At 43.0% G+C, this 25,435-nt stretch overlaps 1 protein-coding gene across 10 annotated transcripts in view; it reads right to left on the reverse strand.

Annotated features, from left to right (window-relative positions):
- Nucleotides 1–25,435, reverse strand: part of ARMC4 (armadillo repeat containing 4) — a 207,887-nt gene that overhangs the window by 143,219 nt on the left and 39,233 nt on the right. For all 10 annotated transcript variants that reach the window (XM_032621216.1, XM_032621217.1, XM_032621223.1 and 7 more), the window contains 4 exons: nucleotides 6,615–6,761; nucleotides 6,006–6,215; nucleotides 1,506–1,748; nucleotides 1,045–1,155 (listed from right to left, as the gene is read on the reverse strand). In XM_032621216.1, the coding sequence (XP_032477107.1) occupies nucleotides 1,045–1,155; nucleotides 1,506–1,748; nucleotides 6,006–6,215; nucleotides 6,615–6,761 (711 nt within the window). The remainder of the gene's footprint in view (nucleotides 1–1,044; nucleotides 1,156–1,505; nucleotides 1,749–6,005; nucleotides 6,216–6,614; nucleotides 6,762–25,435) is intronic.

The raw sequence follows: 25,435 nt of genomic DNA on the forward strand, positions 1-25,435 counted from the left end.
TTACATATCCCTGTTACGAGTGAGCTATGTCCCTCAAAACTCAGACGCTGAGGTCCTCACCCCTGTGCGTCAGAATGTGACAGAGGTAATAACGGTTAAATGAGATCACTGTGGTGGGCTCGAATCCAGAACGCCTGGTGTCCTTCTCAGAAGAGGGTATTAGGGCACAGAGGAAGGACCATGTGAAGACAGAGGGAGAATGACAGGGGAACATGAAGACATCCATCTACAAGCCAAGGAGAGATTCCTCAGAAGGAACCAACCCTGCTGACACCTGATCTCAGACTGCCGGCTCCCAGAACTGTGAAGAAACAGACTGCTGTTGTTTAGGCCAGCCAGGGTGTACGGTTGTGGCCGCCCCAGAGAACTCATGCAACCCTCTGCTGACTGACGCGAACCCCTCTCTGACTCCACCTTTCTGGCACATTCTCTCACTTTGCACATTTTGAGCTGCATTCTTCTAGGAGATCTACTCTAACTAGGCAGAAGCTGGTGCTGCCAGTAGCCAGCCAAGTATGAACTTGTCAAAGCCATCTTTTCTTCCCCATTACCATTCTAATCTACTTTTTCTGTATACTATGAAACTTGTAACCCACAAAAAGTTAATGAAGATTAAAATCAGCAAATGAGTAAAAAGATAAAACAGGAATACGCACGCACACAACACACACACACTCATGCATCTATCTCGTCTCGGTGGGAGATTTATTTCCCGAGACCGCTCTGTTTGAATAGGCTATATGAAAGGCGACATAGAAGTACCACGTACATACCTGGCTATTTTACACCAAAGTTACATCATTTTAGCAGACAGAGACATGTGAGTGTCTTACAGAATTGTAAGTAATCAGACATGCTGGAGCAGATGTCTCTCTGACATTTAAAGGCATCTGCCATTACCACAGGACAGTGGTTCTCAGACCTGTGTGTGCATGAAAGTCCCTAGGGGGTTCTTGTTAAAAATGCAGATTCCTGAGCCCCATGCCCGGAGGATGGGACCTCATGAAACAGCACCTTAAACCCCGTGAGGAAGAGCCGCCGTACCTGGTAGATGGCCATGGCGCAGTGCTTCTGCAGCTGCTTATTTTCACTATTTAGCTTCTTTACCAGAGTTTCAATTATCCTTTCAGCTTTGATTGCAGCTCGGTAGTTTTCCTAGGAAAGTAAACTTTAATAGTTATATATTGCATACATATGCATAAATATAAGTGTCTATTCACACATTTATTAGTAACTACACTGAAAAAACTTTCTTAGTAAATAAACACCATAGTCCAAGTTTAACACACCGTTATAACAATAAGAGAATTTAGTCAACATTTTCAAAAATATACCATCCAGGTATCAATGTAATTTATTTTCCACTAGTTTGATCTTCTCTTTCAGATGGAAGGGTGACTTCTTAAAAACAATTCCTTAGCAGTCATGTTAACCTTAAAAGTTACGTTTCCGCTAAAGAAAGTCAAGGTGAATGAGAGCGAGGGAAGCAGAGCTGGCCTGCATACCTCTGAGGCACATTCCTGCAACGTCCCCACCACCGGGATTAGCATGTTTTCATGAGAAGTCTTCAGTAACTGAGCCAACAAAGGGATGCCCCCAGCTCTACGAATGGCTTCCTTATTCGCGTAGCTCTTGCTGCAGCTCCACAGCGCCAGTGCCCCGCAGCGGGCCACCTCCCCATCGTGGGCCTCGTACAGGCTCCGCTCCGCAGGTTCTGTGGCATGCTGCCTACAGTCAAGCAGAGCGACCTACGAGAACAGATCAATACAACATCAGCGGGGATCTTCGAGATAAGACTTAACGCTGGGGTGGGATAGGGAGGGTGGGAGGGAGGGAGACGCAAGAGGGAGGAGATATACATATGTGTATATATAACTGATCCACTTTGTTATAAAGCAGAAACTAACGCACCATTGTAAAGCAATTATACTCCAATAAAGATGTAAAAAAAAAAAAAAAAGTTAATGCTGCCAGGCTGTAGATGACATTGTTAGGGGAGCACCCACCCTAATAGGAGATTTTGACCTATAAAGGTCCCAGTCTTTAATGATGAGAGTTAGTGCCCTACAGTCACTGGCATATATTTGGGGTGTGAGGTGGACTTCCAATATCTGGCTGTCACAGCTTGCAAAAGAACCTAGGGCCAGCCTGGCTTCAAAAAAAACAAGACTTAACCCACCCCGCAATCACTGCAGGGTTGCTACCAAGCTCACCTCCCTCAGAAGTAGGAATCCTCTCAGAAATTAACTTTCGTACCACACAGCAGTCAAAGAAACAGACAGAACCTTCGAAACACCTTCTTCCAGACTTGGGAGCTTTTACATTTCCTTCCCACAAGGAATTTAAGCCCCCCAAGAGAGTATTTTCTTAATACAGCTCTAACATTTACATTAGTAAAATTTGTAAAGCACACCCTCATCCCTGGTATCTCAGAAAAGTAGGCTCCCTAAAGCCAGGAGAACTTTCCAGTGAGAGCTGAATGGCCCGAACCAACCAGGCTCTTAAAACCACGAGGCCTCTTTGGAGGACATGGCCCTCCCCCTGCACTGCCGAAACCAACTCAACCAAACGCACAGCAGCCAGGATCCTTTCTCTCCTCAGCAGTAACCAAAGTCACTGAAGCCCTTGAGGGAGAGGCAATTTACAGGCATACAGCAGGGTGGCCGGGGAGGAAGGGAAGCCAGGCTTCCCAGAGCTCTCTTAATCCCACGCTAACCGGAGACCAGATCCCATGGCTACTGCCCACTGAACCACGGCCACCGTTTAGAAGGCAGTAGCCCGGACTGAGTCACTGATTCCTAACCCCAAACTCCTGGAGAGAGGACCCTGATTTGCATCAGGAGGACACTCATGGTCTAATTAGTTATGGCTCAAGGACGGCGTGGGGGGGGGGGGGGGGGAGACGATTTACACGGCTTCCAGGTAACTACCGGGCCCAGGACAGCAAGACAATGGGTTTGAACACGGGGAAGACGGTTTAAAAGTACCTGTCTATGTACTAGTTATTCCCTCATTATCTGTACAAAGTCCAAACTCCGTAGCTCTTGGACAAGACTGTGTGAGATGCCCATGGCCCTCAATCTTCGTCTCTCATGACTCAGCCCACCTCACCGGAGGTCTGGCCACGTTACACCACTTAGTTTCCAAACATTCAGTGTTGTTTCCCAGCTCTGGGCCTTTACCAACGTGGCTTCATCTTCCTTAAATGCTTTTGCCTGATGTGTCTGGCTGATAGATACCTACTCACCTTTCAAGACTCAAGAAAGGTGACATCTCCTCTCTCCAGCCTCTCTTTTTTTTAAAAAAACAATTATTTAAAAAAATTTTCTCTCTATCCTAGTTAATTAACTAATTCATTTAAGTTTTTAAATTTTCCATTGAAGTCTAGTTGATTTACAATATTATATTAGTGTCAGCTGTACAACATTCAATAATTCTATAGATTATACTCCATTTAAAATTATTGTAAAATAATATCTATATTTCCCTGTGCCGTACAATATATCCTTGTTGCTTATTTCATACATAGTAGTTTGTATCTTTTAATCCTCTGTACTGTCCCCACCCCCTCCACTCTCCCCAGAGTGGTAACCACTAGTCTGTTCTCTGTATCTGTGTGTGTGTGTTTCGTTATGTTCATTTGTTTCCTGACCCTCCTTCTCCAAGTAGAGTTGATTGATCACCCCCTCTTAGTTCCTCCACTATTCCCAGTACTGACTTCCTCGAAATACCTAATACCCTCACCATTATGCTTATATTCTTGGCCATATCCCCACTGCCCTCACATCCCCATGACCATGAGGCTGTGACATCACTGTGGTCGGGGACATACATTTATCTACATTTCTATTCATACTTGTATTCCCACCACCTTGTTCTGTGGACCTACACCTCTAGAGGCATTTGAAATGGTTTTCAGTGAAAGGACCGAGTACGCTCTACATACAGAGGAGCGCGTAAACTGGCCTCGGGACTGACGGCCCTGGACGTGCGGTGCTTCCGGCCTGGGTGCACTCTCCCTGCTTGTTCAGGCATCACACCTTCCGCCCCGTCTTATCGAGCTGCCCCTCCAGAGCCTGAATGCCATCTAGGTGCCCAGACCCCACTGTGGCCAGGGCCCTCCTGCCTGCTCTGATCCTGCCCTTGGTTCCCTTGCTCTGGGGCCTTAATCAGCCCACGGCTTCGTCTCTGTACTGTGTGATGTCCCTCATTTCCAGTCTTCGTCGGGGACTCTTGCCTGCGTGCTACATACTCCCCCCCCCCACACGTACCCAACCAAAAGTGGATCCCCAATCCTGGTTGAGAAGTCAGATGTGTTCCCAACCTAGCAATTTCAAGTTTATCCATTAATGGTCTTTCCTGTTCCTAATTTTGCTATTATTTAAAATTAAATTAAAATGTATGTCATTATTTTGATTACGTGACTGTAACTGTCCAAACTCCAAGGCCCTAAACATGACGCGTAAGATGTCCATAAAAACGTATGTTAGTGTTCTGTCTTTCATTCTTATGGAGTAGTTTCGGTGGACAGCCATGTCAGCCTACCATACGATTTCATTATTTAAGCAGAACAATGATAATCACGGTAGTAGCTACTTTCCCCCCAACGTTTTATTATGAAAATTCTCAAACACACACAAAGGCTGAAAGAATACAGCAACGCCCACATACTCACCACCTGGATTCTATAATTAACATTCTTCCACGTCTGCTTTATCACATAGCTAACTATCTATTCACCCATCTATCCAGCCATAAGTCCACCTTGTTTTTGAGGCAAATGATTCTAAGGTACAGTGCTCTACAGATTACAAGTGGATACAGTGAACACACAGAACCTCTTTCAGTAAATTTCTGAACGCGTTTCACTGTGTACTTGTTCACATTAAATCCATATGAATTCGATAGATATTTATTAACTGTTTATATGTGTGAGGTCCTGGGCGAGGTGCTGAGATAACACTAAGATGAATAAGACACGTCTCTCATCTTCAGGAACTTAAAGTAGGGAAGTGGTGACAATCCAGCGTGATAAAAGCCGTGGTAGCGACTCAAGATCCAGTGAGGATACAAATGCACTTCCATACTGCACTTCATAAAGATCCCTCCTGCTGTGGCAGGCGCACTGAGCCTACTTTTTTCTTTCAGCGATAGTTATTGAAATGATCATTTTTTCTGAATATAAAAGTAATACACAACAAACTGGCAAATGTAGAAAAGTAGGAAGGAAATTTGGTGGCCATTTCTGAGAAAACCCCTGATGAACCATTTTGTGTATTTATTTCAAGTGATTTTTCTATACTCGTTAGCTCTGGTCTTTAAAAGTTGGGATCATGGGTATCATCAGTTTTTAATCCTGTTACGATTTCATATAATATTAAACATTCCATGTTACTACATAAACTTCCAAAACACAACACTGACAGCTGACAGTGGATGCTTCTCATGGATATGATGCATATTAGTTTACTAACCTCATTCTGTAAAACATGCTGTTCTCAGTTGTCACTCCTCTAAGTAGCAATGAGATGAGTAAGTGCCTGCAGCTCTGACTGTCTCCATGGAGGACACTTCCTCATAGTGAGGTCACCACGGCAGAGGACATGGGCTACCAGACAGTGTTCCAGTGCAGAGGGTCTCACCACCCTCTTTTTTTTTTAACTTTTTATTTTATACTGGAGTACAGTTGATTAACCATGTTCTGATAGTTTCAGACTGAGTGAAGTAAGTCACCACCCTCTTACCAACGCTGCCCACACACACGAATGTATCCCTACCTATGGGATACGTAAAAATTACTTCTATTTGTTTAAATTTGTATTTCTTTGAAAAGTGAGGTTGAACATGTTTTTTGGCTGCTTGCCAATGTAAATACACAAAAATAATTTTCAAGGACACGTTACACAAAAAGAAGATTCCCAGAGCACGCCCAGTGGTTATTTGATGTCCGGGAGGAGCCGGGAAGGACGGCGGGGTGCCCGCTGCCCTGAGTGGCACTTACTCACCAGTTTGGTGATGCCCCCGTGGTGTCTCACCGCCCGCCAGGCTCTCCTAAACTTGGCGACGTTCGCGATTGTCTCAGCTGCCAAACATTTCAGGCTTTTATGTGGAGAGTCAAGAATATTAACCATGACTGGCAAGCCCCCAAGGTCAACAATATTACGTCTGATTTGAGGATTATGACTGATTTCCTTCAGGATTTTTAACGAACCAATCTAAACGAGAAGAAGAAGTTATAGATGAATGGGTGCTTAATGCATAACCAGTGCTATATTCTTTAAAACTTCCAAGCTACCTAAAATCCTTCCCCAATTAAGTTTTTTAAGGGAACAGTTTCTATTCCCGGGTGTTACACATATCCCCCTGCATCTTCCTTCAATTAAGTAAACAAACGTTCATCATTTAAGAAGCACACGCTAATGGAAAAGAGCCAAAAGAGAAGGAAGAAAAGCAGAGAGTTGACAAGGGCAGCTAATAGCTAATAGCAGAAGCGGGTTGTCAGTAATCATAAAGACAAGAAACAAGCAGCAGGAAGGGCAGACGCCCAGCACTGAGAAGAGAAGCAGGTGAAGGCATGAACGAGGCTCCTCGTCCACTGTGAGCCAGCCACTCACCTTACATTTGACTTCATCTGTCTCAAGTAAATTTATTAAAACTTCAAGGCCTCCAACATCCCTGATCGCCAACTGGCAGGTCTCTTGCGCTAGGTTGAAGTCCTGCATGCAACACAATGCGATCACTGTAGCCGTCTGATTTCCTCCCTGCAAAGACGCAAGGCCACAGGAAGGTTAAATAAGCCCACACTCCCATGGAAATTTGCTAAAGGGTGATGAATCCATGAGCTGGGAAGTGTGTGACCCCATACACAGCATGTTCAATTCTTTTAAATTCTCTGAGTGGATTATAATTTGTTAAATGAATCACGCAGAGCTGAAGCCCAAGAAAGCTGCGCAGGGCGTCAGAAGATATTGCTCCAGCCGAGAGCCACCACGGAAAGGTGGTCTGCCTGCTTTAAACAGCTGCGGCGTTAGGTGGCATTAGGATATTAAATAGAGCCAGGGACGAGCCCTGAGAGATGGTCTGAGGAACGTGAGTTTTATGTGGAGGTAACAGGCATCCTGAACTGTGTACTCTGCAACGCAAACCGTGTCTGAAAATCATTCTTACACGTGTGCACAGAACAGTCTGGGACAGAGGAAACCTGGGGAAAGCAAAGCCACGTGGGAAGCCGCACAGCCGTCCACACTGGGACCGAGAGTAAGTGGAGTGAGGGCGTGGGGCTGAGAAAGAGAAGGTAGTTCCATTAAACCCGGGGACCTACCGATGGGTGGACTGAAGGAGAAGAAAGACAGTCTCACTGTTGTGAACGAAACACTGGCCCACCAACATGCAAATCAGTGTCTGTTTAGCTAATCACCACAAGTGAAGAGCAGTGGGGAATTGCTTTTTAAAAAAATCCAAGAGATTCAAAAATTTGTAGTGATTGATCGGTGAATGAGGCCTGCCAGGAAATTAACTCAGAATTCACTGCAGGAATTCTTAAGCCATGTCCACTGATCATTAACGCTTCAAAAACCTTTGAAGAACACAGCGCAGTACACATTGCTTCTACTGCTACTGAGAGTGGCTGGTAAATAAGAGTCCCCAACACAGTTCATAAGACACAAAAGCAACGTTTCTAATGGAGCCAAGAATAAACTATTTTTGTAAAAGGTGTTAATAAATGACAGCCCTGGATTTCTACCTCAAAACATAGGAGCAATGGCCTCGAATAAACCTCTCTTTTTTGAGGGAAGACACCTTCAAATTATATTTCTTATCATTTGCAAATCATTACTTTATATTGCTACATATTACATACACGTGTATGTAGGTAGACAGACTTAGCACAAAAAATGGAAATTATCTTCAAGCTACCCACCCCCTCCTTCACATCACACAAATGCACACATGCCAACCCTTTGTGAATTCAACACAATATGTTTCTTTTAACATAAGAAACTCAGGTGGGATCAGTAGAGGGTGAGCATCAGAAAGTGAAGAAGGAAACGCTTGGGCTCAGACTTCCTACTAACTCCTTTCCAGGACATTCCTTCCACTTCTCTAAAAATGCTACGAGCGCCGTTTCTGCTTTCATTCTAACTTTCCCCCTGGGTACTCTAGGCTGTCCTCCATATTCAAGATTAAGTTTAGAATGACCAGAGCCTTAATTCTGTTACTTACATTTAAAATAATAAGTGTTGTTCTTATAGCTTTTAGCATCTTTTTCTCGATATCAAGAGAAATTTCAACACCACCAATTTCCCCACAGTGGGTTTTAAAACATAACGCTATACACCCTCTGTCACTGCTGTCAGACACAGGATCCCACATGCCAGCACGTCTTAGAAAAAGGTAGATATTTTGTAAACCATAAGGAAGAATCTAAGTGCTAACCATAATTAGTTAAGGAAAATAATACAGAAAAAGGAAAAGCAAAGAAAATAAGGGAAACAAGGCTCTTTTTTCTGAATTTAAATGGAGAAAGGAGGCAGAAGGATCCTCCCGGGGCACCTGCAGGAACAGAGGTGGGCTCCTACATTAAAGGTTTGAAATGGAAGCCGAGGGCCTCGGGTCGAGAGAGTTCTTGAGATGGTGGCTCCAGACTCAAGCACAAGCAGGAGGCGAGAAGTCGTCCAAAAGCACTTCCGCCCCCCAGGCCACTCCCTGGACAGGGATGTTCTGTCCTGACGTTCTCGGTCGCACGTGATGGGGGACCTTCTTGACCCCTATGCCTGCATTCTAGTTTCTGTGATGATAGTAGCACTTTTCTACTTAGACACTCAGCACAAGCGTTGCTTCCCAGTTCAAGTGCTTTTCATTTGTCTCTTGTAGACTATTTCCACCTTTTGAGTTTTATTTCATTACTGACGCTACAACTGACGACATACATTTTTAAAAATCATGTAACTGCAGCTGATGCCCGAAAGGTAAGGCCCTGTATTTTGCTGAATTATCTCTAGGCCAATTTTGAAGCCAAATGATGGAAAATTTACATTTATCATTAAGAAGTTAGATCCTTATAGAAAAAATATTTTTTTCTGTAAATCATCAGCTTTTTCTGAAAATCTGGAAACATATTCATAGGCTTGAGGGATTTTTTTAGAACAGTTTTTTATGAGGGAAAGTTAGTTTTTCCACATTTCAGGATTTACTTCTACTCTTGTCACTGACCACACTCCCCAAAGGATTATAAATCTTTCAGAATGAATACCAGCAGATGGGAGCCAAAATATTCAATGTACAGAGCCACAAATGTTAGCCAATTGCTATTCTTTAAATACCAGCTATGTCAAAGGATTTTCAAATGTCCGTTCTACTATGACCAGATGCCATAAACATCTTACTGAAGAGAAGTAGTACAAATATGCGAATATGCCCCTTTTCAATTAAATCTCCCCTGAGAATGCAATTAGTTGCCAATACTTATTTTCACATTTTATCACGCATTTGCATTTGTGAGGTTTTAAGAGCTGGAGAAAAACGCAGTAAAATATTATTTTACTAGCTTCTGAAGGGTTTTGAGGAAAGCTTCCAATAAGCTTTTCTACGTCTTGAATTAATGCAATTCTTTTGCTAGCTGTCGTCCATCCCCTGCTGCTTCTCAGACATCTCCAGGCTCCACCGGCCTTAGCACAGTTTACCAGCTCAGGTTCCTTTCCATGACCAGGAGGCCGACGTCCGTGGTTGCGATCACGCTTCAAACATGCCGAGATCAGACGAATGCTGCTTTCTCTCGCTTTTCTCAAAATTTCTTCTTAAAAGATGAATAGAGGACATTTTAAAAAATAATGTTTTTCCTGGATTTAAATAAAATCTTTGGGCTTCCCTGGTGGCGCAGTGGTTGCGAGTCTGCCTGCCGATGCAGGGGACGCGGGTTCGTGCCCCGGTCCGGGAGGATCCCACATGCCGCGGAGCGGCTGGGCCCGTGAGCCATGGCCGCTGAGCCTGTGCTCCGCAACGGGAGAGGCCACGACAGTGAGAGGCCCGCATACCGCAAAGAAAAATAAATAAATAAACTTTGTTTAATAAAATCTTTGAAATAAAGAAGTATTACCCTATCCAGTATAGAGAGTAATCCCCTCCCCTTACTGCTGATAAGGAAGGAATAAACATGACTAAGCTAAGATGAAGCATGTATTCAAGAGTAAAACAGGGAGAAAGCTGCCTGAAATCACTTCTGTATTCTTTCATTCAACAAATTTGCTTCCTATTTACTTAACTATTTGTCGAGTCCGATGCCAGGCCTTAGAGACATCCTGGTAAACAAAAACAGACGTGGTCTTTGCGTTTATGGAACTCACAGTTCAGTGGAGAAGAGCGATTTCAATTTTTTAAAGCCCATCCCAATAAATGGAAATTTTAAGTCCAAGAGGTGCCATAAGGGAGAGGGGCAGAGGGCCAGGGAAACCCACAACGGGGGGCTTTAACCGGGCCGGGGCATCAGGGAAGTTTCACCTGAGGAGAGAAGCCTGGGCAGAGGTCCGGACGGGAGGAGGTGCCGGCGTGATGGAAGGCCGCACTCAAAGGAGCGGGTGCGGCCACATGGGTGAGGCCAGGAGGAGGCCGGCGGCCCAGGTGAGCGGAGAGGCCAGGCGGGCCACACGACCTGCTGGGCCAAAGGCCAGGCTGAGCACTTTCGCCTTTAGTTCACAACAGACAGAAAATATTCAAGGGCGGCTGGTCTGGGTGGAAGGTGAGGGCTAACGGGAGCTGACTACAGTCTTACAGATCCCTCTGGCTGCACAGGCCCCTGGCTGGAGCCGGCCAGCGTGGACAGGTGAGACCACTCCGATTACCACAGGAACCCGGAGCAGGGGACAAGGGGCTGGCAGGCCGAGGTGACCCATCATGTGCTCGAGTAACTCGGTTCCTAAAAGGGTGCCAGAAGCTAGGAGGTGGCAGTGCGATGGCAAGCACGCTCACAGGGCCATCCTTCCGAGCGTCCTGTCGGACCCAGTGAGACGGGATGGCAGGCGGAGGTGCAATGGGGAACAGAGGTCTCCTTCTCTTGTTCCCCACTGTCTGCAGTCAGGGGGCAGCGGGTGAGACCCGGTGAGGTGACACAGCCATCACAGCCGTCCAGCTGGCTTTCAATGTTCTCAGCATTTTTTCCTCCAAACATGCCACTCATAGAGCAAGAGCCGTGAACCCTGCCAACGACTGTTTATTAATGATGACAGAGGGGCTGGCGCCCGGCGCAGAGCTTGGCTCAGAGATGCTCTTCATCTCTCAGGAGCAGAAATGGTAAAGAGTCAGAGCTCCAAGTGAGTGGCATAGAACCACGTAAGTCAAGATAGTAAAATATACTGCTTTGCCTTCGGTTTACTTGCAAGCCAATTTTATGCTAATTCAGCACTCATAAACCTAGGGCTCAAGAGATGAGACCAGGAGGAAACTCCAAGGAAAAAGAGAAGATGCTGTTCCAGAAGAAAGAAGAAATTAGACTCAGATTGTTGGATTGCGGGCTGGCTAAGAATTATTATTATTTTTTTAAATCAGGAACGGGTAAGGAACAATTCAAGGATTCCCTACACATTCTTTTTAAACCACCATGGAACGTTTACAGAAATTGATGATCTACTGGAATGTTACTGCAATGATGAAAAATTTGTAGGAAATATAATAGTCTTTCTAAAAAGATTCAGAAGAATGAACTGAATAATTATGATAATTAATAAAAATATCTCAGTAAAGTGACTGGATACAAGGGTAACTGGATATTCAAAAGTGAGTAACTCTCCATACACTAAGAATAACAGATCAAAATATGTAATTTGATAAAAGTTCCCATCCCAGTATTGGCAAAATAATAATAGTAAAAATATCTATGAGTGAATCTCACAAGAAATGTGTTGTAAATATACGGGGGGAAAGCTATTAAGTTTTACTGAAGTATACAAAGATTAAATAAATGAATGGTCATACCATGTTCCTGAATAGGATAATTCAATGTTATTAAAATTGCAATTTATCCAGAAATAATTTACAAATTCACGTAAGCCAACCAAAATCCCAACAGCATTTTTTAGATTTTTTAAAATTTGATTCTCAAGATGATCTGGAATGGAAAATATGCAAAAAGTAATTTAAAATATTTTAAGAAAATTCTCTGGCCAATCAAATATTAAAATATACCAAAGCTATAGTAATTAAACAGCATGGGAACGTCCAAATAAATCAATGTAACAGAGAAAGATCTGGAAACAAGCTCTTAAAAGTGAAATGACAATATTTGTTAAAAGCATCTCCAATCACTGGAGGAAAGAATGGGGGAGCCAGTCATCTGGCTTTGACATATAAGCGGAGAGGAATTATTTGCACATAAAAAACAAAGGATTAATTTTCATCAAGAATCAAAAGACAACCATATAGGAAAATAGGCAAGGTATACAATACAATGGATACTTGGCGTACGAAAAACTTTATGAACCTCACTAGCAATGAGGAATAGGTAAGTTCACATAAGATACATTTTCCCCCTATTAAACAAACCAAAAAACCTCCTGCAGATTAGAATTTATAATGGTTAATCTCAATCCTAGGTGAGCAACTTTAATACCCTGGGGAGATTTTAAAGACCATCAATGCCCAGACCCCATTCCAAACCAATTCAATTAAAACTTCCATGAATGGTACCTGGGCACCAGGGTCTTTGTTTTGTTTTTAAGAGCTGGGCTGATTTCACTCTGTATCCAAGGTTAAAACCTTTGGTATGTTACCGATAGAGTGTAAACTGATGTTTGCTTCCTGTAGGGAGTATCAAAAAAATTTTTACATAAGCCAAGCTTGGTTGATCACTTTTCACTATTTCCCTCTGAAATAAAAAAAAAAAAAATTAACGCACTACTTAGACTTTACTGTGCATATATTCTTTTTTTTTTTAACACAACTCTACTGAGGTATAACTGATATACAAAAATACTGCACACATTTGATGTATACAATCTGATGAGCGTGAACATATGCATATACCTGTGAAACCATGACCACAATCAAGACAATAAACATACCCCTCACCTCTCAAAGTTTCTTATACCTCCCCCTTTTTTGTCTGTTAATAACACTTAACGTGAGACCTGCCCTCTTAAATTCTGTAAGTGCACAAACAGCATTACTGACTATAGGTACTGTGTCGTATGGCAGATCTACAGCTTATTCATCTTGCATGACTGAACTTTTATACCCATTGAACAAGTGCCCGTTAGAACCATCAACATTCGAAATGTGCATACTCTTTGACCCAAGCAATTCCATTTCAAAGAATCCATCCTACAGAAATAGTGTACGTATCCAAAGCATATGTAAAAATATTTGCTGTGGCATTTTTGTAGTTACATGATTTGGGGAGACAACCTAAAAACTTATCAATAAGGGAACTGTTAAATAAATTACTGATTTATGTATAATGAAATACTATGGAGCAATTAAAAGGAGTAAGGCTGATATGAAAGATGACCAAGACATAGCATTAAATACAAAAGGTACAATGTAGAATCACAGTCTGACTTCATTTTATGTATAAAAATCACATATGTGTATGTGTACAAACAAACATGTGGAAGGGGGCTTTCACTTTTATTCCTTTGCATGGCTTGAATAATTACAATGAGCATATGTTAATGCATTATGTTATAATACTTTAATATTTTAAATACAGAAGAGAGTAAAGGATGGACCAGAAGAGGAACACAAGCTTCCGCTATGCTCCGTGTGTCACAGAAGCATCAGGAGGCCGCAGCCAGCCAGACCAAGAGCTGGGTTAGGATCCACAGCCCTTGTCAGCAGGAATCTCAAAGGCCGGCGGACCAAAAAGGGACAAAAGATTTATAGACATATATAAAATGAAACATCATTTATACCAAATCTGGTACCTCCTACTCCTCAACCCTTATACTTAGAAATTCTTCAGCATGCAAACTTCTGTAACAGGACCTGAATATGTGTTTTTAAAACAAAAAGTAAAGCAGCCTAGTGCATTATATAAATTGGGAACTAGGCAAAGCTTCTTTTCTCTATTCAGCCTCTCAAATAAATTTAGGGGGAAAGCATGCTTCGAGGAATAAAAACTATTTTTGTTGCAAATACATCAGGCAAGAAGTTCCCTGAAAAGATCTATTACATTTTCAGATCATTACATTAAATTGCCTTAGATATCAACATTCTTTATAGTCAGAAATCGTAATGAGTAGCTAGACAGCAGTGAGAAGGCTCTAATTATGCTCTAGCTGGACTAATTAATAGGATGTGTCCATGAAGAAGTGAATGGAGTTAAAGCTTAACAGCCCAGAGATTTTTCATATGGTCATTTTTCAGTAGTTAAGTTGATGTGGTCGTGTAATGCTGGCTAGGGGAGGTATACACTGTTACGATTTGATAGTGTATTTACCATAATCATCTAATTATCTTTGCTTTTTCTCTACTTCTCTTTATTTATGATAGCCAAGAGGCAAAGCGAATTTAAAGCTTGGAACTGAAAACAAGTTACTGTTGTATTTGTAGAGCATGGATTCCCCTTTGGAGGTGAGGCCCTCCATCACTCCCACCATCTCCTCTGTAATAAAAATAAAAGAGGACTAATCCTTTCTTAGTGGGCATTATAAACATACAAGTCACACACATCTGAATAAGTAAAATTCTTATTTAAGAAAATGTAAGTGCAGATTCTACTGAGTAATTTCATTAGAAGATGGAATTTAAATATCTTCTGATTAGTAACAGGTAATTTGTTTTCAGTACAAAATTCCTCCTACTCTTTTTGTCTTAGAGACTATTTTTAAAATTAACTACATCAGTGTAACAACATATGTATTAACTTAAGGCTTGTTTCTCAGGAAAGTGGTTCTAATTTTCCTTTTTAACTACTGGAGTTCATCTGGCTGCGTAGGCAGTAACCATTGTTTTCCAGTTTTGAAAGTTTCTTCTTAACAATAATAACACTGCACTATCGCATTTTTCTCCACCTTTTTAAGTAAACACCTAGTGCACTCTGCTACTGCCTCCCAAACGCGGAATTCCTCTGTGAAGAAGTGTGGTCCATGTGTAACTAGCCGCTGACTCAAACAGGAGACAAAACAGGAATGTTCGACAGTGAGGCCTTCAGGCTCCCTGGGCCCTGAGTTTCTGGACAGAGGGACAGAATAACCAGGCAACGAGCAATAAGCCGAGGCCCCTGGATGCCTTCCCAGCTCACAGCCACCTTCTGTGTGGCCTGGAGCGAAGTATTTCTCAGCTTTTCCACCAACGAAACATGACCTGCCACTCCATACCCCAAACCCACGTAATGGGAAAGCAATTAATTAACTGTAGTTGATTGCAAAGTACATCAAATTCCTCTGAAGAAAAACCATATAACTCCCAATTACCACTTAGAAGAACCCCTTAACCAATTAAGGTCGTGCGTGAGTGTGCGTGTGTGTGTGTGTGTGTGTGTGTGTGTGTGTGCGTGCGTGTGCGTTTTAATCAGTTCGTGGGAGATCATGAAGGAACCGAGCCCCACAAAAGCAGTCTTAAACAAAGGTTTTCAAGTCTGAAAATGTCTTTGCCAAGATTGCCCCTCCAGAGAGGAAATCCAAAACATTCCAGGAAGCGAGCCTGGAAAGTCTCTTCAGAAGCCTCCAGGGATTCCTGATGTGACTGTCTTCTAGAGGTCACTCTGAAGTAGGGCCCTGTCACTGCTGAGCTGGGGGCACCACCAAACACCTTCACTTCTCATGGCTTGAGAATTCTGAGTTTGTGGATACGTAACAGAAGTAGTACTAGCAAGGTCCCCGGCTCACGAGAAAGGTGAAATCAACACAGGTTTGATCACACAGTGTAAATCAGTGAGGCACTACCCCTCACCAACACATGGTGGATGGGGGGAGAGGATTAATATGTGATGCCCCTGCCACCGTGATCATAAGCTGAAACTCAGCAGTCCACGCCAGCCACTCTCCACTGACTGACCTGTGTTCAGATAACATCATCACCCGTCTAGAGCTTGGAAACAAAGTTTGCCCCAATATCATACTCCAGGCTGATACCACATGTCTGAATTTATATTAAAAAGTCCATCTTCCCCAGTCTTCATACCTGGCCTTCCCAGCGTTAGCATGTAGGAACATTCAGTTGGAGGGAAAATTACTTTAAAAGTAAACGTTTTTCCCTTTTTGCTTCAAACTGTCCTATTTATCTTCCTTTAATTAATCTTTTTAATCCATTAACTGGTTGCATAAAATTACCAAGTAAGATGTTACTTTAAGATTAAAAAAAAAAGGCAAATGAAGCAATCTACTTATAAGATGGCAAACTAATATTTAAAGAAAGACTGCCCATTTAACGTAAATATTTTGATCCATAAACACTGCCTTAGTTGTATGTGCTAACTCAAGTGAGAGACAGCTACTTTCTGATTAGCTTTTAAGAGGTCACATTCAATCATGAATTAAAAAAAGAACACAAACATGCCCACCTGCTCCACACTCCTTCCTAAGCCTTTCATTCCTCTGGGTCCCAAAATGGTAGCCCCATTTCTAATGAATAATTGGAGCTTCAATCCTTTATTTCCAACTATTGTACAGGCCTTTCTATTTGGACATTTCACTGTCTTCGAACTCAAGCTGCCCCAAACCAGACCCCAAGGACACTGCCCTATCCCAAGTCCCCAACACACTCTACCAGGGCAACACGTCACTGGCTTCTGGTCGTCTCACCGGGATTCATCTTGCAAACCACCTGCTGCTAAACTCAGCTTTCGAGATGAATGCTTTCTTCTTCCTGCTTCCGCAGGTGGGGAGGTGGTACACCTGGGGAGGTGGCCCCGGGGATGAACCCTGGATTCCTCCATTACTGCAGCAAGTACTCAGGAATGAGCCCAGCCGAGCGAAGCACTTCTGAGTAGGGGCAGACGTCTCCAAACCCGCTTGCTAACAGTATCCCAGCTGAGCCTGGAGCCGACGGTGCAGACAGCTTATCCTCAAGTGACAGCCCTAAGAAATGCCTAGAGGGGAGATAAAGCACGATTCTAGACCCAGCCTCTGAGATCCCTTCGAACTGCCTGAAAGCTCACCAACCATTTTCTAATCTCCTCAATTTTCTCTTGGATTTCCTGATCCTATAGTGTTAAATTCCATATGCAATCTACCTTCAAACCACATAGAAATGGATTCCAGCAGGCTTTCAACTATGGGTCCAGAAATTCATTCTTCAGTTTAAGGATACTTACACTAAGGTGCACGAAATGCAGATCTACTTATAATTATGACCTTTCAACATTTTATCTCGTGTTACTAAAGAGTACCTATTTACATTAATAATAATATTAGAATACTTGTGATGAAGAAATCCGCCATTTCCAAACAACAAAAAATCCTCCAACTCTCCTCCTATTTCACAAAGGGGTTCTATACATTTGTGATTTAGAAGTGAGTGAAACTTACTGTATTTTTAGAGAGACTCAGTATTAGTGTGGGGCGCACGCCTTAACAACTGTCTCGCCCAATCGCTGGGATGGATACAAAGCAGAATATTTTCATTGCAAGATTTTGAAGCAACCACGGACAGGGGAGAAGATAATATGCACATAAAGCGGACAAACGCAGCAAGGAAACAGTATGTCTACAAAGAGAAGCGGGGCAGGAGAAGGAGGGGAAAGGGGAGGAAGAGAAGGTGGGGAAAGACATCAACAGCAGAGGGAACAGAACGACTCAGGCTCAGAGGGAGGAAAAGCTGCTCTGAAGGACCTGAGAGCGGAGGACATCCCGGCCCCTCGGGAGCCTTGTTCTGTCACCGTCCCTCCTGAGCAGAGGATGGACAGTCCTGTGTTTACTAGCAAGACAGCCTGCAAGACACAGAAATGAGTTTAGTACGGTCTCTCCACTCAAGGAGTAGCTGATAAGACAGACAAGCTGTACCGTGGTAAGTAGCAGAAGGTAAGCGCACAGGGCAGCGGAATAAGGAGTTTATTACTTCATTCAGAATTAGGGTACAGAGTCATCGGCTGTGTGGGGAAACAGAGGTTGGAAGGTTGGTGAGTAAAAATGCAGAGTATCCATTAGTTTAAAAATTAAATTGTCTTCTAAAACTCCAGATTAAAAGCATACATACAGATGCAAAACTTGCAAGATGAAATGAACGTATGTCAAAGCCAAACGATTGCAGACTAAGTCCCTTTATGATATGCCAAGACCTGAGCTCATAGCTCTGGATCAATAACAAGCTGTGTCATTCATCGACTTGTTTGGGTATTAATGAACGCATCAAAATTTTTCAACAATCACAGACATTGCTGCACTTGGAGAATGGTAAGTGGAGAGTCAGGTCAACGTGAACATTTCTCTGCTGGTTGAAATCTACATTTAAGGCATAATTTTGTAAAGTACAATGTCAGGTGTATTATTTTGAGATTACCTAGAGACATTCAATTTTGCATTTCATAGACTTTTCATATCCTTTTGTGTCTCCAGAGAAAAACGTTTATCTGTGTTGAAAATCCTGAAACCATTTGTAGATACACTTTTTCTTTTATTGGCTACGTTAAGAATATTTACCTGTGGGAACTATAATAATTACCAGCAATTTACTGTCTGGCCGAAAGTATCACATTCGCACAAGATTTACTGATGGGTCACTTGTGCAAGCTTGAGCAGCATTTCATCAATACATGCTTTCCTCAGCTGTTCTGGGACAGCAACAGGGCATCCCTTTTGGACCCACCATCATATGGATTTATCCTAAATAGCTGGAAAACGCTAGACCGTGATTCAATAATGAGACTACCACGAGACACTCTTAGCCGTGTTCACGGAGAGGGTATTGTGGAGAAAGCTGCGCACCACCTACCCACTGTCTGCCCCGTTAAGTCCTCGGGGAGGAAATTCTTTCTGCTCTTAGCACCAGGATCAGTTACACTCACTGGCAGGTGGGCTGCTTTTACCTTAGGGTGGAGAGTCCCTCACTGTATTAACTCACTGCCTTCCTGCCTTTTTCTGGTTGCTAGAATCTTAAAGCAAAAGCTGAGGACCACCTGTGTGGGTGGTAAAGACTCCCCACCTTACGCCGTCTAGAGTAAGAATATGCAACAGAAACAATTACCATTGCCAACAGGTGCTGAGCCCCTGGTGCTAAAGCACTTGTGTGTGTCAGGTTTCATTTAATATTCATAATAATGCTAAAATGCAGGCTCTTTTATTTTGCCACCTTGACCAATGAGGAAACCAAAGCTCACAGAGGTCCGCCAGCACCCCAAGGCCGCTGAGCCAGGGGGTGGCAGAAACCCGACTCAGCTGACGTCTTTCTGACACTGGAGGTCATGCCTCTAACTCTCCATTATTCTGCCTCCTGGCCTGGCCGATGCTTCGGCCCCCTTTGGCTCTTTATTTCCTTTTACTAATGAAATAAAGTTAATAGACCAAAATTCTTTGCGTCAACACCAGGGCTCTTCCAAACCTTCTTCCAAAGGCCATGTCTGAGCCCCAGTGCCTGTCTGGCTCAAGCGCTGGATGACAGAGATCTCTGCTGCCAGTTTTTCCCCAGAGGACATGCGCTTCATGAGCAGAGGCTATGGGCAGCCCTGTGGCTCGGGAAAAGTCAGGTGGGTCTCCTGAGTCTGGACTTTGCTACCGCGTGTGCTGGGCTGGCCTCTGCACTGACTGGGTGGTTTGTGCACAAAGACTCCCGCCAAGGCAGGGGTAGGATCACGGGGATGGAATGCCAGCCTATGCTCCCTCCACACGAGTGTTTCCAAATTCTGGCAGATATGAATCTTCCAGATTCCGGAATGAGAAATTGGAATTCCCAGAAATTCTCAGGAATTCCTGAAATCATATTATTTCATATTTGTTCCTAAATTTTATTTACGTTACTAAATAATAATGATGACCATAACAGTAAATTATTTCCCTAATAAACAAAGAACCATTTATTTATGATAGAGATGCTAAAAATTTCAGAGGTTTTCTGTAAAAAAAAAACCAAAACTATATATTACAATAACATGTAAAAATGATCTCCACCTGTTATCTGGTAACAGAAAACATTAGGAGAACATTAACACAAAATAAATGCTAAATAAAAGCCATTTTAGGGGGTTGCTGGGAAGATGGCGGAAGAGTAAGACGCGGAGATCACCTTTCTCCCCACAGATACACCAGAAATACATCTACACGGGGAACAACTCCTACACCAATACCTACTGAATGCTGGCAGAAGACCTCAGACCTCCCAAAAGGCAAGAAACTCCCCACGTACCTGGGTAGGGCAAAAGAAAAAAGAATAAACAGAGACAAAAGAATAGGGACAGGACCTGCACCAGTGGGAAGGAGCCGTGAAGGAGGAAAGGTTTCCACACACTAGAAGCCCCTTCGCGGGTGGAGGCTGCGGGTGGCGGAGGGGGGAGCTTCAGAGCCGCGGAGGAGAGCGCAGCAACAGTGGTACGGGGGGCAAAGCGGGGAGATTCCCGCACAGAGGATAGGGGCCGACCGGCACTCACCAGCCCGAGAGGCTTGTCTGCTCACCTGCCGGGGCGGGCGGGGCTGGGAGCTGAGGCTCGGGCTTCGGGCGGAGCGCAGGGAGAGGACTGGGGTTGGCGGCGTGAACACAGCCTGCAGGGCGTTAGTGCACCACGGCTGGCCGGGAGGGAGTCCGGGGAAAAGTCTGGACCTACTGAAGAGGCAAGAGACTTTTTCTTCCCTCTTTGTTTCCTGGTGCGCGAGGAGAGGGGATTCAGAGCGCTGCTTGAAGGAGCTCCAGAGACGGGCGCGAGCCGCGGCTAACAGCGCGGACCCCAGAGACGGGCTGGAGACGCTAAGGCTGCTGCTGCCGCCGCCACCAAGAAGCCTGTGTGCGAGCACAGGTCACTATCCACACCCCCTTCCAGGGAGCCTGTGCAGCCTGCCACCGCCAGGGTCCCGGGATCCAGGGACAACTCCCCCGGGAGAACGCACGGCGCTCCTCAGGCTGGTGCAACATCACGCCGGCCTCTGCCGCCGCAGGCCCGCCCCGCACTCCGCGCCCCTCCCTCCCCCCCGGCCTGAGTGAGCCAGAGCCCCCGAATCAGCGGCTCCTTTAACCCCGTCCTGTCTGAGCGGAGAACAGACGCCTTCAGGCAACCTACACACAGAGGCGGGGCCAAATCCAAAGCTGAGCCCCGGGAGCTGTGCGAACAAGGAAGAGAAAGGGAAATCTCTCCCTGCAGCCTCAGAAGCAGCGGATTAAAGCTCCACAATCAACTTGATGTACCTGCATCTGTGGAATACCTGAATAAACAACGGATCATCACAAATTGAGGAGGTGGACCTCGACAGCAAGATCTATGATTTTTTCCCCTTTTCCTCTTTTTGTGAATGTGTATGTGTATGCTTCTGTGTGAGATCTTGTCTGTATAGCTTTGCTTCCACCATTTGTCCTAGGGTTCTACCCGTCCATTGCTTGTTTTTTTAAAATTTTTTTTCTTAATAATTAATTTTTATTTTAATAACTTTATTATACGTTACCTTCTTTCTTTCTTTCTTTTCTTTCATTCCTCCCTTCCTTCCTTCCTTCCTTCCTTCCTTCCCTCCTTTACACAACAAATCATCCCAAATTGAGGAGGTGGACTTTGAGAGCAAGATTTATGATTTTTTCCCCTTTACCTCTTTTTGTGAGGGTGTATGGGTATGCTTCTAAGATTTTGTCTGTATAGCTTTGCTTCCAACATTTGTCCTAAGGTTCTATCCGTCCCTTTTTTTTTCGAAATAATTATTTTTTAACTCAATAACTTTATTATACTTTATTATATTTTACGGTATCTTCTTTCTTTCTGTCTTTTTTCCTTCCATCCCTCCTTCCTTCCTCCCTCCCTCCTTTCCTTCTTGCCTTCTTTCCTTCTTTTCTTTTCTTTCTTTCTTCCTTCCTTCCTTCCTTCCTTCCCTCCCTTCTTTCTTTCTTTCTCTCTCTCTCTCCTTCTTTCTTTCTCTCTCTTTCTTTCCTTCTTCATACTTCCACTACTTCTCTCTACTTTTTCTCCCTTTTATTCTGAGCTGTGTGGATGAAAGGCTCTTGGTGATCCAGCCAGGAATCAGGGCTCTGCCTCTGAGGTGGGAGAGCCAACTTCAGGACACTGGTCCACAAGAGACCTCCCAGCTCCACATAATATCAAACAGCGAAAATCTCCCAGAGAACTCCATCTCAAAACCAGCACCCAGCTTCACTCAACGACCAGCAAACTACAGTGCTGGACAACCTATGCCAAACAACTAGCAAGACAGGAACACAACCCCACCCATTAGCAGAGAGGCTGCCTAAAATCATAATAAGTCCACAGAAACCCCAAAACACACCACCAGACGTGGACCTGCCCACCAGAAAGACAAGATCCAGCCTCATCCACCAGAACACAGGCAACTAGTCCCCTCCACCAGGAAGCCTACACAACCCACTGAACCAACCTTAGCCACTGGACACAGACATCAAAAACAACGGGAACTATGAACCTGCAGCCTGCAAAAAGGAGACCCCAAACACAGTAAGATAAGCAAAATGAGAAGACAGAAAAACACACAGCAGATGAAGGAGCAAGATAAAAATGCACCAGACCTAACAAATGAAGAGGAAATAGGCAGTCTACCTGAAAAATAATTCAGAATAATAATAGTAAGGATGATCCAAAATCTTGGAAATAGAATGGACAAAATGCAAGAAACATTTAACAAGGACCTAGAAGAAATAAACATGAAACAAGCAACGATGAACAACACAATAAATGAAATTAAAAGTACTCTAGATGGAATCAATAGCAGAATAACTGAGGCATAAGAACGGATAAGTGACCTGGAAGGTAAAATAGTGGAAATAACTACTGCAGAGCAGAATAAAGAAAAAAGAATGAAAAGAACTGAGGACAGTCTCAGAGACCTCTGGGACAACATTAAACGCACCAACATTTGAATTATAGGGGTTCCAGAAGAAGAAGAGAAAAAAAGAAAAGGACTGAGAAAATATTTGAAGAGATTATAGTTGAAAACTTCCCTAATATGGGAAAGGAAATAGTTAATCAAGTCCAGGAAGCACAGAGAGTCCCATACAGGATAAATCGAAGGAGAAATAGGCCAAGACACATATTAATCAAACTGTCAAATATTAAATACAAAGAAAGCATATTAAAAACAGCAAGGGAAAAACAACAAATAACACACAAGGGAATCCCCATAAGGTTAACAGCTGATCTCTCAGCAGAAACCCCGCAAGCCAGAAGGGAGTGGCAGGACATACTGAAAGTGATGAAGGAGAAAAACCTGCAACCAAGATTACTCTACCCAGCAAGGATCTCATTCAGATTTGATGGAGAAATTAAAACCTTTACAGACAAGCAAAAGCTGAGAGAGTTCAGCACCACCAAACCAGCTTTATAACACATGCTAAAAGAAACTTCTCTAGGCAAGAAACACAAGAGAAGGAAAAGACCTATAATAACAAACCCAAAACAATTTAGAAAATGGGAATAGGAGCATACATATCGATAATTACCTTAAATGTAAATGGACTAAATGCTCCCACCAAAAGACACAGATTGTCTGAATGGATACAAAAACAAGAACCTTATATATGCTATCTACAAGAGACCCACTTCAGACCTAGAGACACATACAGAATGAAAGTAAGGGGATGGAAAAAGATATTCCATGAAAATGGAAACCAAAAGAAAGCTGGAGTAGCAATTCTCATATCAGACAAAATAGACCGTAAAATAAAGACTATTAGAAGAGACAAAGAAAGACACTACATAATGATCAAGGGATCGATCCAAGAAGAAGATATAACAATTGTAAATATTTATGCACCCAACATAGGAGCACCTCAATACATAAGGCAAATACTAACAGCCATAAAAGGGGAAATCGACAGTAATACATTCATAGTAGGGGACTTTAACACCCCACTTTCACCAATGGACAGATCATCCAAAATGAAAATTAATAAGGAAACACAAGCTTTAAATGACACATTAAACAAGATGGACTTAATTGATATTTATAGGACACTCCATCCAAAAACAACAGAATACACATTTTTCTCAAGTGCTCATGGAACATTCTCCAGGATAGATCATATCTTGGGTCACAAATCAAGCCTTGGTAAATTTATGAAAATTGAAACTGTATCAAGTATCTTTTCCAACCACAACGTTATGAGACTAGATATCAATTACAGGAAAAGATCTGTAAAAAAATACAAACACATGGAGGCTAAACAATACACTACTTAATAACGAAGTGATCACTGAAGAAATCAAAGAGGAAATCAAAAAATACCTAGAAACAAATGACAATGGAGACACAACGACCCAAAACCTATGGGATGCAGCAAAAGCAGTTCTAAGGGGGAAGTTTATAGCAATACAAGCCCACATTAAGAAGCAGGAAACATCTCGAATAAACAATGTAACCTTGCACCTCAAGCAATTAGAGAAAGAAGAACAAAAAAACCCCAAAGCTAGCAGAAGGAAAGAAATCATAAAAATCAGATCAGAAATAAATGAAAAAGAAATGAAGGAAATGATAGCAAAGATCAATAAAACTAAAAGCTGGTTCCTTGAGAAGATAAACAAAATAGATAAACCATTAGCCAGACTCATAAAGAAAAAAAAGGGAGAACACTCAAATCAACAGAATTAGAAATGAAAAAGAAGTAACAACTGACACTGCAGAAATAAAAAAGATCATGAGAGATTACTACAAGCAACTATATGCCAATAAAATGGACAACCTGGAAGAAATGGACAAATTCTTAGAAATGCACAACCTGCCAAGACTGAATCAGGAAGAAATAGAAAATATGAACAGACCCATCACAAGCACTGAAATTGAAACTGTGATTAAAAATCTTGCAACAAACAAAAGCCCAGGACCAGATGGCTTCACAGGCGAATTCTATCAAACATTTAGAGAAGAGCTAACACCTATCCTTCTCAAACTCTTCCAAAATATACCACAGGGAGGAACACTCCCAAATTCCTTCTACGAGGCCACCATCACCTTGATACCAAAACCAGACAAGGCTGTCACAAAGAAAGAAAACTACAGGCCAATATGACTGATGAACATAGATGCAAAAATCCTCAACAAAATAACAAACAGAATCCAACAGCACATTAAAAGGATCATACACCATGATCAAGTGGGGTTTATTCCAGGAATGCAAGGATTCTTCAATATACGCAAATCTATCAATGTGATAAACCATATTAAGAAATTGAAGGAGAAAAACCATATGATCATCTCAATAGATGCAGAGAAAGCTTTCAACAAAATTCAACACCCATTTATGATAAAAACCCTGCAGAAAGTAGGCATAGAGGGAACTTTCCTCAACATAATAAAGGCCGTATATGACAAACCCACAGCCAACATCATCCTCAATGGTGAAAAACTGAAAGCAC

The sequence above is a fragment of the Phocoena sinus genome, chromosome 2 (assembly GCF_008692025.1).
Source record: "Phocoena sinus isolate mPhoSin1 chromosome 2, mPhoSin1.pri, whole genome shotgun sequence".
Lineage (NCBI taxonomy): Eukaryota > Metazoa > Chordata > Mammalia > Artiodactyla > Phocoenidae > Phocoena > Phocoena sinus.